Here is a 17381-nt window from a genome sequence, read left to right on the forward strand (position 1 = left end):
GTTTAAAGCAGTGGCCGAAGACTCAGGCTATACTCACATGCCTCTCAGACAAGCCTGGCAGCCACCGTTGGGAAACTGACATCACTGTGTTAAGATGGTCCCAAAGGCTATAGGACTGCAGAGACCACAGCACAAAACAGGGAGACACTCACACATCATAGTCGCTAAAAAATACGTTTAAAGAAATCTACTAAGCCATGTAACTTTTTTTTTTTTAATCATTACATTTAAAGTTATACCCAACGTGTACTGAACAATTTACATTTGAGAGCAATGTATCTTTGCATTTTAATTACAGGACAGTCTGCCCACTTTACCAGGACCAGAAAAACAGCCTACTGCCATGTGGAGAAGGCTTCAGCTCTCCTTCAATGGGTGGATTTGGCTCTGGTCTAGGTCTAGAATGATAGACATTCTCAGGGATAGGTCGGTCCGTCTTCACTTTTGTGACCTGGAAAGAAAAAGAAAGGAATGATACAACTTCTCATGGCATTTAACAGAAAAGCTAGATTAAGTCAGAATTTAATATAAGTACCACCAAACCACACTAGGGATACATCACTGATCTGATAAGAGCTCCTATCTGCAGGATACTTTAAATAAACGGAGAGGAGGAGCACTTTATTCATAGTGACATCATAGTTCTACAAACGTGTGAGCCTCACTCCTGAAGGAAAAGTCTCTGCATTAGGAAAAGCAAAAAGAGTAACTGGAGTTGTGTGAGAAAAGTCCAGGTCTTCCAGGAAAGCAATGCATGCACTCCCAACTCTAGAGAATGCTAAAAGAGTCCTGCATTTAGCAAAATCCACAATTTTCCAGTGTTGAGATCATACATCACCTTCTAGGTGTGGGAAGTTTGAGACCCGGTCTGGAAAAATGCACATAAGGAAAGAAGAACCCGGCTATCCAATCCAAAAGATAGGAAGTTACCTTAGAGAGGTCTCCCAGCTCAGGTCTCACCCAACCCAACTTCTCTAGCACACAGTTATCAAATACTGCCTGCTGCTTTCGGCATTTACGAAGCTCGTGCAAGTTGGTATAGTCAATGCACGTCCAGTATTCAGTAAATGGCTCTGCACAGTGCGTCTTAATCTGCCTGCAAGACAACACAGAAAGAAAACGTTTAGCAACTGTTGTAGTTTTAATGTTTTCTCTATCGCTCATTCAAGCCTTAACTTGTGCTAAAATGTTTTTGTAGTTGTTGTTCTTAGGAACACTTAAAATCTTCAGAAGTCAGTCTTTAAAGCACCATTAAACAGAACTTAGTACCAACACCACTGTAGTCTGTAGCACTGTAGCTACAAGTAGGGATAGCGATAACTTCACCAATATGTGGAAGGTATTCTTCCTACACAGATGTATGCGGCTCCCCCATATTGGGTGTCTGCTTTGCTAGGTAAGCATAGTGCACGCTACACAACACTCTAATGCTTCCAAATTAGTTGGAAATCTTAAACTCGAGAAGACACGCATAGGACAGAGGTTTTTCATTACTGGGTGGCTGCTACACTGGAAGAGGACAAACTTTGAGCTAATTGACACAGCCCTTTACCAGCAACCTAAGATACCAATGCACACCATGACCTATGTTTTTGTCACAAGACATCGATTTCAAACCTACCTAAGTTTTTATAACAACATGCATACAAAACCCAGGACGAAGTAAAATTTAGGCTCATTTCCTAGATCCCATAACACAGCTGCAAGGTGCAGAAGCAGCGAGCCTATAACCCCCGAGGGCACTCCTCTGCTAACCTGACAAGCCCCTGGTGCCGCTCACCCTGCAGCTGAGCCCACGGAGCTCTGAGCGAAAGGACAAGCCGAGGTTTAACCACGCAAGTAATAAAATAAGAGCACAACCTTTTCTTCGGCGACTGCGCCCCTCCTCAAGGGCACCGGTCATACCTCCAGGAGCCGGGCAGCGGGAGCGAGACCCCCGCAGGCGGCGGCAGGGCGGCTCACCTGAAGAACTCGAGGGCGCACTGGTTGACCTGGCGGCCCTCGCGCAGGCACCGCCGCGGGTCCTTCTCCTCCCAGCGGCACAGCATGAACTCCTTGTTGGGCCGGTCGCACTGCGAGCCGTAGTGGTGGGCCGCGGCCTTCAGCACGGCCGAGCTGACTCTCACCTGCAGCGGGACAGAGAGGCAATGTGGGCCGGGCGGGGGCCGGGCGGGGGCCGGGGGCCGCCCCGCGGGGCCGCTCACTCACCTCGGGCACCTCGAGCTCCTCCAGCGAGGGCAGCCGCGGGCCGCCCGCCATGGCGGCGCCGTCTCCTTGAGCTCCCCTCAGCGCCCGCCCGGCACGGCGCATGCGCGGCGGCGGGGCGGGAGGGAGGGGAGGGGGGCAGGGCGCGTGCGCGGGAGGCGGGGCTCGGGGCCGCCCCGGCGGCGGCGGCGTCGCCATGGCGACAGCGGAGGAGCCGCCATGGAGGTGACGGGCGGGCGGTGCTGCGGGGGCACCGTGCGCGGCAGGTGGGGGCGGCGGGGCGGGGAGGGGGGAGTGATGAGGGGGGGGCTGCCCTCACTGACAGCCCCGTGTGGCCCGGCAGGATGGAGGGCCGGGGCTCCTACACGCTGCCCACCGGCACCGAGTACCGGGGCGAGCTGAAGGACGGGATGTTTCACGGCGAGGGCGTGCTGCTCTTCCCCGGCGGCGGCAGATACCAGGCGGTCTGGCACCGCGGGGTGCCCGCCGAGGTACCGGGGAGGGGACGGGGGGGGCGGGATCCCCGGGGCTGGTGGGCGGGTGCGGAGCGCTGGCGCCGGTTCCCTGTCCCCCGGCTCGTCCCGTGTCCCCCCGGCTCGTCCGGTGCCCCCCCCGGTTCGTCCCGTGTGTCCCCCGGTTGTTCTGCCCCACCCCCACCCCCCCGGGCTCCTTCCGTGTCCCCCCCGTTTGTTCTGCCCCCCCCCACCACTTTTTTCTGCCGCCCCCGGCTCCTCCCGTGTCCCCCCCGTTTGCTCTGTCCCCTCCCACTTTGTTCTGTCCCCCCCAGCTCCTCCTACGTCCCCCCCGTTTGTTCTGTCGCCCCCGGCTCCTCCCGTGTCCCCCCCAGTTTGTTCTGCCCCCCCCCCCCCAGCCATGACTCCCCGCTTGTGTTCGCAGGGGAAGTACACTTTCGCAGATGGGCTCGAGTACGAGGACGAGAAATGGCATTACTGCGACGGCTACGACAGGAGGTTTTACACAGAAATCTGCTCCGGCCTCAAGCCCGCAGGTACCGGCAACCGTATCTGTGGTCCTGAGGAAGGAGCCAAGCTAACGGCTCTGCTCCAGGACCATCCGTTGAGCGATGTGCAGCCAGAGCGTGTGGTCAATTTCGGCCTTACCAGTGCCTCGCCAAACCCCGATGAATAGATTCCACTTTCCCCTACATTAACCACATGCCTTCAGCATAGACACATTGAACAGAAGCAGTTAACACCCAAGCACCAAACACCAAATAAAGTTTGAACGCACCTACCCCGCATAGCTTTTTAGCAGAAACCACGATGAACGTGTATGTCTAATCTATATTTCTGCAAAAGACTTTAGAAACATATTTTCCCATAGTTAAAATGTGAAAAGATTTGCGAGGAACAAGTGAGTGAAACATGTAACATAATACATAAAATACTCTTTATAAATAGAATATTTTAGGGATGACGTGTAGTAGTTCTGTGAGGCCAGCAAGACTCTCCTGGCCCCGTTCTGTAGTTTGGGCTCATATTTGTAATGTTGGCTGAGTGGTCTGAGTCACAGGACTTTGAGGAAATCAAAGTGATATATTTTTACCCCATAAGTTTTGTGCATAATTCCACCATTTTCATTTTCTACATCTGCAAAATTGAAAAAATGTTTTATAAAATTTATTGTAAACCAATTATATTGTTTTTATAGCAAATGCTTTGGTGATGTAACGCTATTTATCTAGACAAAAGCATGAGTACAGAAAAAAAAGCAAAACAAAGCAAATCCTTTGTTGTTGTTGTTTTTAATTCAGGCATTTCTCAGCTTACAAATCTAGATCCTCCTAGAAAAATCCCAGCAGGATGTTACGACTGTGGTGATGGATTCTATAACCCTGAAACCAGAATTGTCATTGACTACAAACTGAGGTTTCTGAGAAACGCAGGTATGATTAACTTCTGCAAGGTAAATTTCAGTAAGTGTATTTGTCATATCTTCTACGATGTATGATTAAAGCTGAAGTTTTTTTAAAAGTCCATGATTGGGTTCTGTTATCACTGAACTAAAATATTTCTTAGGTTTTAATTTTATCAGCTATTTATGTATCCCCAGAGTTGTACAAATCATATTTTGCAAAATTATAATGAAGTAATACATGAAGTTTATTACCATTGAGTACCTTAATCTCAGGAAAATCTTCAATCCCTTCCATTACAATCTCAAGCAAAGGAACTGTACTAAGATGTACATCATTGATCCTGAAAACTAATAAACTCTGTTGCGATCAGCAAAGAGCTTAAGCATGTGCTTATCTTTAAATGTTAGAAGAGTCCACTTTATTTAAATGTGTCTTCGGGCTATGTTTAAATACCTTGCTGAATAGGAAACTTTCTTGGCACCTTCTAGAGCTGTGTTTTGAGTAGAATCTGGCAAATATTAGGTCTTGTGGATCAGTCCCCAAATTAACAAACCTTGAGGAAAATTAGTTCTCATCAAGCCAAAAGAGAAACTTTTCAAATTAAATACACACAGAAGATCCCTAAATGGTTGACACAGGGATAATTCAAAAATGTAATATGACCTGAAGCAAATACTTTGTGTTCTGATTATTTAACCTATCACTTTTTTTTAAGTGCAGATTATTATTATTATTTTTTTTAAATGAAAATGCTTTTCAAAGCAACCACCCACTTTTTTTTTTCTTCCCCAAACGTCCAAATTGGAAGATGTGGTATTTCTAGAAGACAGAACATTTCAGTTTCAGTGTGCCACAGTTTAACCGTTTTGTTGCTTGCAAACTATTTTTCAGCAAATTTACTATTTGTTGAAAAAAAATCCGCTCAGCTCTACTTTCAAGAGCTTTTATAAGTATGCACTGTGATATTGGAGGAGGGAAGTGAAGGGGGGGGCTTAAATGAATTGGAGATACCATCTGCTATAAAATATACCCTATGATACATGGCCTGTTTTATAAACGTTGAATAAAAACTGATCTAGATTATTACAAATGGCATTGATCCAAAATACTGGAATGCAGTGGGCCTACTGATGAGGAAGATAAGCAACATGCTTTCCAAAAACACAGGAACCTACACAGATTAGTACAGGAGGGAACGCCTTGGAATTCAATTTATTGTTTTTTAATCTGTTCTTTGAACTCATTGTCCTTGATGACATTTATCTCAAACTCTACAAATCATATCAATCAATATTCACCGACCAGACCAGCACAGCATGCAGTCTGACACAGTTGTTGGAGATGTGCTTTGTGTGACCATTCCATTGAAAACCGTGTACACACAGTTAAACTTGTTGATTTGAGCGTGAAGAAGGAATGTGTCATGTAGGCCAGACCCTTCCTCTTAAGAACATGAACACAATTGAAAAACCCGGCACTTGTTCAACATCAGAGGAACTCTTACTGCCCCAGGAGAGATGATTCAGGGCACAAGGCCACTGCAGTTTAAAAAAAAAAATTAAAAACCCCAGCTGTAAGCAGAAGAAACTGAGGAAGAGGCTGGAATGACAGGGAACAGATCCAGAATTACTCCATTATAGGTTGGGCAGGAAGGAGCAGGAAAACCTCCAGGCTTCCAGCCAAGTCTTGAAAGCATCAAAAGCAGATGGTAGGAAGCATTCAGGAAGTTCTTACAACAGCTTGACAGGTTTACCAAAATGACACTATCTTCCTCAGGTCTGGAAGCAGGCTTTAAGAATACTCCAGTTCTCACCTTTCACCCTGGCCCTATTATGAAGCAATTGCTGATTGTTTCTTGGCTGTTGGGGAAACAGGGCAAGGAAGCATACTGCCTTGGCACTGACTTTCCTGCCAAATTGGCAGCATCCAGGTGTCATTCCAGAAGAGAAACAAATAGACTCCATTTGAAATTACTGAGTTTGCTTCCACCGCTTCTTTGTCAGGATGAGTGTTTGTAGAGTACCGTAGAGACTCCTGTTAAATTTGGCAAGCTTTGCATTTCACTAGCATGGAGGTCTGATCCTCATTTACTTAAAGCTCTTACTGTTAAAGCAGTGCAAAGGCCCATCATGAAAATATAATCAGGTCCAGGGACCGAAATGACAGCAACAGTTTTGTTATACTTTTTATCTAGCAAGGTTTTCCAAATTCTCATTGCAATCTTGCAGTTATTACTCCATCCCTAAACCTCCGTTTCCTTGGGGATGCTCAAATTTCTCTTGATTCCTCATGCGTTCTTCAATCTTTTCTTTTTTTTTTCTTGTATTGTGAAGTACACAAAATTGGACACATAAATAAGAATAGGAATACTCATTTGTAAGAAGATACGTTGTTTATTTTGAATAGGCTCTGGGACTAGCCTCCTGTTTCACTCAGAGTATTCCCCCCTCAAAAAAAATTGGACTCCTAGCATCTTTGTAACCGAGTTCAGTCAATAGAAAGATGGGAAGATTTCCCGTTTTTTCAGTGAAAAGTAGGAAATATGTGACGTTATGTTTAATTCAAAGCAGGGAGGTACAAGAAGAGAAATGATTCAGATTTTAGGACCCACAAATATTGGAGGGGCCCATAACTTTCAAAGAGAAAAAACTGTCAGAAATAGAAGGCTTGTTCTACTGAGGAAAGGATGATAGGAGATTGCCTGAGTCACCTTTCTTCTGATGAAAAGCAAAGATACGTCTGATGAAAATTGATGTTTCTCCTGCACTGACCCTGATGCTGGGTTAAATAGTATAAATCATACTACAAAGAGCAAAAGCATGATAATATTTGTGCTTCTATTTTCATGTTCCATTTTTAGGCTTAATTAGTATGAATATGGTGCATAGGGTAGCTTTCTATACTGCAGTCAATGTTACCTGAAATACGTGCATCTCTTCATATAAGATCAAGAACAGGAAGACCCAGAGTCAGACTTTACACTTTAAACTCAGTAAGGTATCTGAATTAATATACATGTAACTAAGAGCAGGATTAGGCCCAGAAAACCAAGGCAAGTGCTTATTAGGAGGAGTGGTTTTGGTGTTGCTGCAGTCCCAAACCAGCCAGCAGTCAGCTTAGGATTTCTACAAGCCTGAAAGTCTCATAAAAAGCAGCAGGGAAAGTCCTGCTGCTTCAGGAATCATTATAACCTGAAAAGGTCAAGACTCAAGAATATAATTTTATTCTAGTTTTAAGAAGACTGGTTTTAGGACATCTGAGGTTCCTTGGTTTTGAGGCTGACCCAACTCCACAGGCAAGTTTGAGAACACATTTTAATTCTAAGTCTTAGTAATCATGGCCTTAGAGTTTCCTCACATTGTTACCTTGGGATGAAGGTTCTCATGCTTGGTCTGAAAGAATTTAGAAGCAATTTTTTTGAAAGTCAGCAGAGATCTATTAATCCATTTCAGGCTTATCCAAGTATGTAAATCCATGAGATAAATCTACATTTAGACTTTTTTTTTTTTGTCTTAAAGCTCAGAAGTGACTTGCACCAAGTGCTTTCTGAGAAAAGTAGACTTTGACTTGTCTGAAAAATGTAGTGCAGAAACAGAGCCATAACCACTCAATAATTACGCAGGGTAATATTTCTGTACCTACCCTCATGTACCCCAAATACATGCAGATGTTTGCGTGCTCTTTCTCATAAACTACTGGAGAATTGGGTGTGGGATGAGGACCTGGCAATTTTTCAGGCCTGGAGTATTTCTGGAGAGAAGACAGCAAGTTTAACTTAAAGTTGACTGTGGTGCAGGGGATAAAAAAAAAAAAAAAAGAAAGGAAAAAAAAAGATTGACTGCACTAAGGGATCATGCACTGAGCTTTATTCCCTGTTCTTCTTTGAAATTGCCCATTCTGATGATGGAGGGAGTGGATGAACAGTCTGATTCCAGGCTAGTCCCTAGTCATTGCCTAAGAATGTAAGAGTTGTTTTGGCAGATGCCCTTAGCAGTGGAGAGGAAAGCCTCAGCAATACACATACACAGGGAATATAGTATTTTTGTTCGAATGAATTTAGCTTCCCATAGATTTAAATGTCTACTTATAACACAGGACCATTTAATCTTTTGTACATTTGTTTCTTTTTTATTTGACTTAAGATACTGAATTTAGATGAGGTTTAGTTCCTACATATTGAAACTCTTAAAAGCTCTTCAAATAATTGTTCTTTGGATACTTGTTAAGCTAAAGAAATCAGTTTTGATCGGCAGTAAAAGTTCATGCTATTTTAAGTGCAATGCTATAGCTATTTTCTGTTGTATATTTAATCATTTTGAATTATATGTCATGTAAAAGATTTTAGCTCTGGGGCATTTGCCAGATGGCTGATTCTGCATTTCACACAACAAAAGAAATAATGTTTGTGTAAAGCTCTTAAAAATAGTTGGTAATCAGTATATTCTACAACGAATAGGATCCAGACCTGTTTGAAAAAAAAAAAAAAAAACAGCTTTTGCAGAAATTAATTTAGAGAATTTGGTCTCTACCTCTGGGCTCTGAACAAAACAAATTGTGTCTATTGTTTGCTGATTTTTTAACATTTGACAAGTTAACTGAATTGTAAATTTCATGTATTTTTATGATAAATGCCATTTATTGCACTCCATTGATCTTTTTCTCTTTACTTTGGCTAGCAAACTTATTTCTGAAAAAAGGGTTTTATAAAATAGAGAGCCAATACTACTCTCCATTTACACCAGTCAAGCATGTGAAAGTCAGAAGCCCTTTGCTTTTCTTCCAACAGCTGAAGCTCTTGTCCTTCTCACATTCTCCTCTGACTACAGCTGACCCATCTTTCTGGCCTGTTTTATACAAATTCCTCCAAAATACCTTTGCAAGAAGTATTTTGTCTCTCTGCCACTGCACTCAGCTTGTTTTTTTACCCTCAAGGTTCTACACGAGTCCATACAAATTCACCGTTTGGTCTTGTCTCCTCCATCTCCCGTATACTTTTTTTCCCTTGCAGTTAGTCCTAGGATAGCTTTTCTGCCCACATTCCTATAAAACCGCAGTTTTCTGATACTTGCTTTCCAGACTCATTACTTCTGTGATAGTCAGAAGCCTTGAAAAATATTACACTAAGAGGAAGGTTAGAAATTCTATCGTAACGCTTTCATCTGGATCTCCAAGTGTCTCTTGCCTATTTCCTGCTATTTTTTTTAGATAGGTAGCTTTTGGCCCGATGTGAGAGCTTTGGACCTAAATAATCCACAGTGCTCAACAAATAAATTAGTTGAGGACCCAAATGTTAGGAGGCAGAGAGGCAGAACATTAGCACATATCGTACTGGAGACAGCTGAATGGGCATGACAAGAGAATGAATGTTGAAGAGAAGATGGCAGAAGGAAATTGAGTCCGCTTAAAGAGAAGATCCCAACTCCTAAGAGAAGTAGCTTCATATCTTTTATTATTCTACCCTAAACACCTTTTTTAATGTTGGACTGATTCTCCTACCCTTTGTCTGCTCTTCTCCTTTCTTTTTATATAGAAATGCATTAAGATCAGGCACATTTTGAATGCCATTGCAAAATGCATACTTACGTCCTTCTCAGTATCAAAGTATATTCAGGTGACCGGCATAGTTGGAGACCCCTTGTTTGTGTAACCAAGAAAATATTTTTATATTAAATTTGGTTCATGTGTTTTAATAAAAAATATCCTCCATTCAGTAAAATAGATTATTAAACAACATGATTTATATTCAACACTATAACCAGCAACAGTAATATTAATATATGCATCATGATACAGGAATTTCAGTAGCTATAGCTTTTGCAAATATGTTGTTCCTTGTGGTTTCCTGGTCTTAAAATACTTATCGTTTTGAAAACTGTGAAAGTTTCAGCTCCGAATAGTGGTATGCCAAGAAAAACAACTTTGTTTGTGTGCTAGCCATCCCATTGTGAATCCATTAGACAGGTTATACACAATTCTTATAGGCACTTATAGTCAGCTATACAGTTCATGCGCAAACAAGTTTTACAAGACATGGAAAGTTCATTTTTGGGCCATTTTGGAATTACAGTAATTAAATGTAAATGGAAGGGTGAGAATTTGTGGGTGGAAGCAAAGGTTAATTGAAAACGTGTTTTCCATTTTCTTGCCAGCCTTGATGTTGGTGAGGTCAGACACAGCAAGGAAAGTGGTGCTAGGGACCTAGAGGGGCAGTGGAAATGAAAGGGGTGTGCCAGGCAGGCAGAATCCACGGCTGAGATGCTATCACATATGATTGTAATTGTGCAGTGGAAGAACATGATAAACTGCACTGCGGGTGATGGGAGGAGTCAGGCATGTGAAAGAATTAACTGATATTGTTGTTTACAATGTTCTGTGTGTGCCTGGCCCTCTACAAACAGAGAGGAAACTCAGCTCTAGTTCAAGGATTGTCTACTGTAAACACCCGCTCTGACAAACCGTGTTCATGGAAAGCTGCTCTGACACACGGCCGTGCCTGCACAGCTACAGGGGTGTGCTGGAGTTGTGAGCCTCCGATTGTCCCGATGGAGGGATGTATCATGGCACAGCTACTTCCCTCCTGGCTCACACGGCTTTGAACAGCAGCAAGAGAGAACAAAGGGACGATGCACACTCACGCCTGGTCCCAGCTCACCATTGGGCAGAGGAAGGAGCCAAGGATCTGAATTTTGGAGTGCAGCAGGAGTAGCACATGGAGCCTCCGCTGTAGATAAAGCCTTTAAGACACCAGAACCACATGCAGCTGCAAAGTGCAGTATGAAGGCCTAACGCAGTCAGACCAGAGTGTGTGGAAGGCTCTTAAGTTGAACAGTATAGCTTTTTCCCTGGGTGAGCCACTAAGCATTCTAGTTTCAATGCAATGCATCCTCCTGCGCACCTCTGGGTGGCTTCCTGAGAAAGCACTAGGTAGAGGGCAAATCCTGAAGCCTGCAGACAACAGCGCTCTTTGCTGGCAGTCTGCACTCTGCATCACGGCAGACACCTAAGCATGAAGAGTCCCAAGAAATCTCTCACAGCTGAGGTTTCCAGAAGCAATACAGAAATGTGATAGCTAGGAGAAAACCATTCTAAACTTTGCAATATGCATTTAATATAGAAAGACTAAATGCACCTAAATTACAGTGTATTTTCAAGCCATCCTTTGGAAGCACCCTGAAGCAAGCCCACCCTGAATTTTCAGCTGTTTCTAATCCCCCTTGAGAGAGAAAATGGAGTGTGTAGTTGGGGAAGTCTCTTCTGCCACTATTAGCTGAACATTGGAAATTAAGCAAGTGGTTTCATTTTGCAGAAACATTGAGCTCAAATCCACTGTTTTGAGGGGGATGGAGTTTGAGCTCACCTTGGAATACACCTGACAGCATTTCTGACATACACTGCTTGAATTTTGTTGCTATTTGCAGCTTCCCCTAAAGCCGCTCAGAACAAGGAAGAAACTTGCAAAGTAGTAGTTAAGAAGAACTAATACAAAAGTGGCTACTTACAGAAACACAGTAGGACCAACAGGCTTAATTGGGTCTAAGTTGCCTAAAAATTCTCTGTCCCTGCTGACCACGTAGGCAGTATCTAACAGCAGATCACTAGGATTTCCACCCCAAGGCAATCATCCACTGGGAAAGATGGTGTTCTGGGGGTGGGTTGTGCAGGTGGCTAGCAGGGTTGGCCTCATATGCTTTGGGCCTGCTTAATGAAAACAGCTTGAATTAATCATATAAATTAAAGAGGAGCTGTCTCAGTTTGGGCTGGCTGAGGATGTGGCTCACAATATTCAAAATATATTTTGTGGGTTGTAGAAAACTGATTTTTTTTTTGGTTGAGGCGTAAGGAAATAATTCACAAGAATCAATCAATACTTACATATATTTTAGCAGCTCATCCATTAAGATCTAACTCAATCTCTCTCTCTTTGAAGATTTCAATTGTATGTCATGATAATGATCATTATATTTCACTAACTTTTGAGTAAATAACTTGTTATTGTTTACTAACTGAACAGGGAGACACTAGACTGCAATAAAATTTTTAGCCAAACCTGTTTTCTTTACCTTCAAACGTAAACATTAGTCTTGTTTCAGCAAAGTCTGTTCCATGACTGTATATTCTACTGAGGAAAATCTTAAAAAAATGGATAAACTTGTAAAGATAAAAATGCTGACACAAAATTCAGCGCACAACGTGAAGAACCCCATACTACCTAATTGTGCACAGGGTGATAATTTACCACTGATTAAAGAGTTTGTATTTTTTTCAAATCTTTTTTAAAGGGAAAATTACTTCTGAAGGTGAAGATGTGCTTAGACAATCATATTAACATATTCAAACAATCGCAATTTGCAAAATAGTAATTACAACTCACTATCTGGTAGCATTAATCAAACTTCAAGGTTTAATTCCATTTTAAATATTGATGAAATGTGATTCTCCAATCTAACCCTGGTGTTGCAGGGTTATGGAAGCAGCCAGTGACAGAAAAAGAGGAACGTGTAGTTAACAAGCAGCTGCCACAAAGAAGGATCGGCATCTGTGATTTAAATTGTTAGCTGCACAGTCAGGTAGAGTGTAAAAAGGGTAGTCAAGAGGCTGTTAAGTCCATTGCTGCCAATTACTAACAATCAGGGAGGAGCTTTAAGACTTGTTCAGTACAATAAACCCAGTTTGTCTTGTTTCAGGGGTTACTACTGAAGAGGTTGCAGCTGCACTGATTCAAATAGCCCTAAAACTACAGTAATTATCAACCAGTCTTCTTTAGTGTAGCAAAAGTATGTTTTACCATAGCTTAACTCTTTACATTCTAATATTTCTCTGCCTCTTCTCACATAGCTAGCCCCAGAGCCATTCTGATGTCTGGTTTTGTGGTTCTTCTAGCTATGCTGGATCAAAGCTTTCATTTCCCCTTACCTAGACCGAGGAGCAGTTGCGCAGTGTGCTTGGGTTGGATGGCAGCTCTGGGATTTGCTTTAGATTACTTTTTTCAATATTAAGTCATTACATCTATTATTCATTTTCATATATAAAGTTGAAATTCATATAGCTCATTCAGTTTTTGCAGCTGATTAAACTATATGCAAGTTAAGCAGTGTTTATGAACATGAATTTAATTTGCCTGGGCTCAGATTGCTGCATGAACCGAGATGTTTTGAGACTGGTTTGTGGAGGCTAAAAGCCCTACCACAATCTGCCTTGTGTGCTTTCCTAGGAGATCATGAGAATATAGAGTGCAGAAGGAAACAACTTAGGCAAAGCGAGGATGTGGTGGAAATCCGTGATACAAAGCCAAGTGTAGCATCTGCCTTTCTTAGTGCCTATAGCCCTGATGCTAATATGTGACTACAACACATTTCTCACTAGGAAGGTGAACTGATTAGTACTTGGTGAGACAATTATATCATTACCCAAATATGAGCTAGACAGTGCTGACATGTAGCATGTGTAGAGTTTGTTTATTCCTTCACTGTCATAGAAATAGGCAAAGTTTCATTTCCTTGCGCTTATTACAAGCTCAGATTAAACTATTTTTCTTAGTCAGGGAGATCCCAGCTAAAACCGCAGAGATAACCGGACTGGACAACGTCTGTCATAGCCTAGGCTCACGTGATCACATCATTACAGGGCCGGAACACCTAGTGCATAGAACAAAAGCCAGCACATTGATTATGGCTTTGATGTTGTTTTTAAGAAAGCTTAAGGACCACATTTGCATTCCTGCTGCAGCCCTCAATGGAATCTCTGCCTGTGTAAGGATTGTGTGGTCTTTAAGCAAGATTCTCTGCTTATCTTTTTAATTTTCTTTTTAGCTTATTTTCCAGCATTTATTTTCTCCTAGTTTATGCCTGAAAAAGAAATGTGCCATAAATGGGCTGTATTGTTACAGAGCTATTGATTCAAAGTAAATAACACAGAGAGTGAAAGAGGTATCACATCAGTGACACAGAGAAAGACCAGTACTTAGGTACGCTATCAAAATGGTAACTGTTTTACAGTCACTAAGGCAAGCCTACAGCCTGTGCTGTTGGAACAACTGCAGTCCAAGGGTGTTCTCTACCCCATGCACGGTCACTGGGGCATGGTCAGCTGGCACAAGCAGCCACGTTGACTGGAGACCAGTGGCTGCAGGCAAAGACCAGACTGGGGAAGTGGCTCCTAGGAAAAACCTCCTGAGATTCACAGAGTTTTCTGACTACCATTTGTCAAGGGTGTCAGACAAGTGCTGCCATTTAGACAAGGGATGAATGCTTTGGCACAGACCTCGCTCTAGCCTGCTTTTACCAGGATGCCAATAGAGCTCCTTGTGAGCAGCACCTTATGAGAAGGGAAGACCTGCACTCAGCTCACTTGAACAGAAAGGAGAAATAGGGAAGGGCAGCATCAAGAAAAAAAAAGAAAACAAAAAAAAAAAAAGGAAAAAAAAAGAAAGGAACAACAACAAAAAAAGAGAGACAAAGCTGACTTGATTCAAAACCCATTGGAGTCAGTAAGATTTAGCCACATGCTTACTCTTGTACATCAAAACTAGTTTGTCACATACCCTTCTGTGACCATTCACTTCTGAGATGAGCACAGTTGTATTCCCAGGACCTTCCTACCTTTACGTTTAAAATGCTACCATGTCACTTTAACTGAAAGGTACAACTCCCTAGTCAAAAGGTTTCCAGGAAAATTTGACTCCTTACAAGCAGCGTTCTTCCTTCTTGATCTGTTTTGACCTAACTGAGCATGGCTCTCAGCTGTGCAAGGTGGGATCATGAGCTATGCCAAGTGGTGTTCACAGCACCATGATTACAGCTCCCTCTGCTCCATCTTTCTTGTAACCATCTGGGCTTCCAGGTAATAAAGGCTGCTACAAAACCTTACAATCTAGGAGGAAGCAAGTGAGAAGCACATGTCACAAGCAGATAATGTGAATTTCTTAAGAGAGTGGTAAACACAAGAAGCAACTCTAATATATTTCATTTATACAAAAATAAATACAGGTATTGTTTTAAGGAATACCTTGATTTTTCCCATGGCTTTTTGAAGTTTGTTTTTTCCTGGTCTACTAGACAGATCACTTTTCCCCTAAGCAAGTGAAAAAAGAAAAGTCTGCAGAACAGTTTTTGAAGATAAGACTGTTTAAGTCCCTGGAATAAAGAAGCCACAACTTATATTTGCCATGTTATTTTTTTTTTGTAATCATACACAAAATTTCTATTCAAACTTTGCTGGACAGTTGTTTTTTCCTACATTGTCTTTGTTGTTTTTTTTTCTTTTCACGCTATTATTCTCTGAGAATATGACAGACATGAATACTAACAAGGGACACAGAAGATGATCTATAACACGTCCATCAGTACTATATCAGCTTATTTATACCGATCATAACGTACATTTCAAAAACAGCACCGAAAGAAAAACTGAAAGAGAAGAACTTAGGCTTTGACTGTAGATTTTTCATTACCTTCACTTTTCATAACCTGACAAGCAATGCAGACATAGTATTCAAAAAAGTGTAACTTCACTTCTGATACTTTCAACATATTTCCTGCAAATGGTCATAAAAAGTCCAGAAAAAGCATAAATTTCAGTTCTGCCCAAGTTAATCCTATCAAACAGCTGAGTACTCAGAATCATTGCCATGTATCCAGTGTCTCCTGCCTTGACACATTCCAGCACAACAGCACAAAATCTTTTCAAGAAACAAAAATGTGTTCTAAGAGATGCCAATGGCTAAGAACGGATATTTTTTTCCTCAAAGGAAAAATTGTTTGTGCTGGACCCTGGTAATGCAAAAAGCAGGTGTGAAGTGGTGATATTTGGCCTTCTCTTTCTCTCCCTTTTAGATGATGATGAGCATGAGTGGATCATTCGTACCTGCCGGAAAGCTGAGGATGAAAAAACTGGGCATAAACCTAAACCATGAAAATGGGTTTTGCTAGACAATAATAATCCAAAACAGGTAATCTGATTCACAATAAGTCTAATTTGTCCTCGCAGATTTATATCACCCCTTCCCTCTACAGGAATGTAATCTTTTCGTCATCTTTGTCAGCATAAACAAAAATGGAAATAATCATTTAATCAGTCATGCTGAGAAAAAGCCACGGAAAAAGAGCAGACTGTACTCACAGTAATATTCCTGAGAGGTGTGTAGTGTAGTATATATACACGTTATTAAGCTTGAAAACAATTTGTTAAAAAGAGTGCCTCAGATTCAGTGTTGAAGTCATTCAAATCCATCTTAATCAACATTATTTTCCCAGATTTTAGTTAGCTGTCCTGGTGAATTCCTTTCCTCTCTTTTTGCTCAGTACTTTGATATTGATTGATCATTGTAATAATGTACACCAGAGGTATTCTTTAATGACTGGTTTGCTAACTAGGAAATTATATCCATTTACTACGAACGTTTGTTGAACTCTCCTGAAGCCAGAGTTTAACAAAATAATAAAAGAGGAAAACTGGGTGGGTTGCTGCTTGATTAGTAAGCCAGAAAGTATTTAAAAATAAAATAAAATGGAATTACATCATTTTCTGGATGTAAGTGCCAGCACTTCTACTTGCATTAACTTTATTTATTACACAAATAAGACATTTACAAAGCACAACATTAAAAGTATGTAACAAAACAGACATTGGTTTTACAAAAAAGTGCTTACAATTTAGTTTTAATTTTTAAAATAAATATTAGTCTTGACTGTCCACTCATTTAGAGAATTTTTTAACCATTGTAGCCAAGACATGCATAATTGCAACATGCTACAACAAAATGATTGGCTGATGAAATAAAACCGATGTGTCTATAGTTGGCATCCTACAGATATATCACTGATAGTAGTGCAGGATTGATTCCCACTCCCCCATCCCAACTAGTAAGTTGTGTAAGCACCTTTAGCTAGGGCATTGGGGTTAACCAGCGTGAGCCAAAAGAAAAAAAAAAGGCAATAAAATTGTAAACCATTCCACTTTCAGACCCTCACCATATGTAGTTACCTTATTAAATTCGAGTGAAAAGCCTTTCACTGCCTATCTTCACTGGATTTTGTCTGCAAAAGTTTTTGTAAATAGCAACTGGAAAAAGTTTAATACATGGAGTCTGCATTGCTGCACCAGGACTTATTTGGCAATTACTGAATAAATGAAGAAAACGAGAATGAGTTTTACTTTTTTTTCTTTCTTTCTTTCTTTTTTTTAATCTACAGACAGGAGATGAATGCAAATGACCTGAGATAAGGTTTGGTTCAGTGGCAATAGTCAGTGTGAAATACATTGTGAAACAACGTATTGAATAAATTAGAGAATTTCTTAC

The 17381-nt window shown here is 41.5% G+C and overlaps 2 protein-coding genes across 4 annotated transcripts; one reads left to right on the forward strand and one right to left on the reverse strand.

Moving 5' to 3' along the window:
• Window positions 1-218: 218 nt before the first annotated feature.
• NDUFA8 (NADH:ubiquinone oxidoreductase subunit A8) lies at window positions 219-2357 on the reverse strand. Its single transcript, XM_040531267.1, has 4 exons — window positions 2209-2357; window positions 1963-2126; window positions 931-1096; window positions 219-451 (listed from the first exon to the last, which is right to left on the reverse strand). The coding sequence occupies exons 1-4, from the start codon at window positions 2308-2310 to the stop codon at window positions 314-316; spliced, it is 570 nt and encodes a 189-aa protein (XP_040387201.1). The 5' UTR covers window positions 2311-2357; the 3' UTR covers window positions 219-313.
• Window positions 1962-17377, forward strand: MORN5 (MORN repeat containing 5). 3 transcript variants are annotated; one of them, XM_040531269.1, is made up of 7 exons: window positions 1962-2121; window positions 2204-2430; window positions 2549-2696; window positions 3103-3214; window positions 3980-4111; window positions 15916-16031; window positions 17275-17377. In XM_040531269.1, the coding sequence occupies exons 2-6, from the start codon at window positions 2309-2311 to the stop codon at window positions 15993-15995; spliced, it is 594 nt and encodes a 197-aa protein (XP_040387203.1). In that variant the 5' UTR covers window positions 1962-2121; window positions 2204-2308; the 3' UTR covers window positions 15996-16031; window positions 17275-17377. The 3 variants fall into 3 exon arrangements, with proteins under 3 accessions (XP_040387203.1, XP_040387202.1, XP_040387204.1); XM_040531268.1 differs by lacking the exon at window positions 17275-17377 and having other exon boundaries at window positions 15916-17226; XM_040531270.1 differs by lacking the exons at window positions 1962-2121; window positions 17275-17377 and having other exon boundaries at window positions 2354-2471; window positions 15916-17226.
• The last annotated feature ends 4 nt before the right edge of the window (window positions 17378-17381 follow it).

The sequence above is a fragment of the Cygnus olor genome, chromosome 19, assembly GCF_009769625.2.
Source record: "Cygnus olor isolate bCygOlo1 chromosome 19, bCygOlo1.pri.v2, whole genome shotgun sequence".
NCBI lineage: Eukaryota > Metazoa > Chordata > Aves > Anseriformes > Anatidae > Cygnus > Cygnus olor.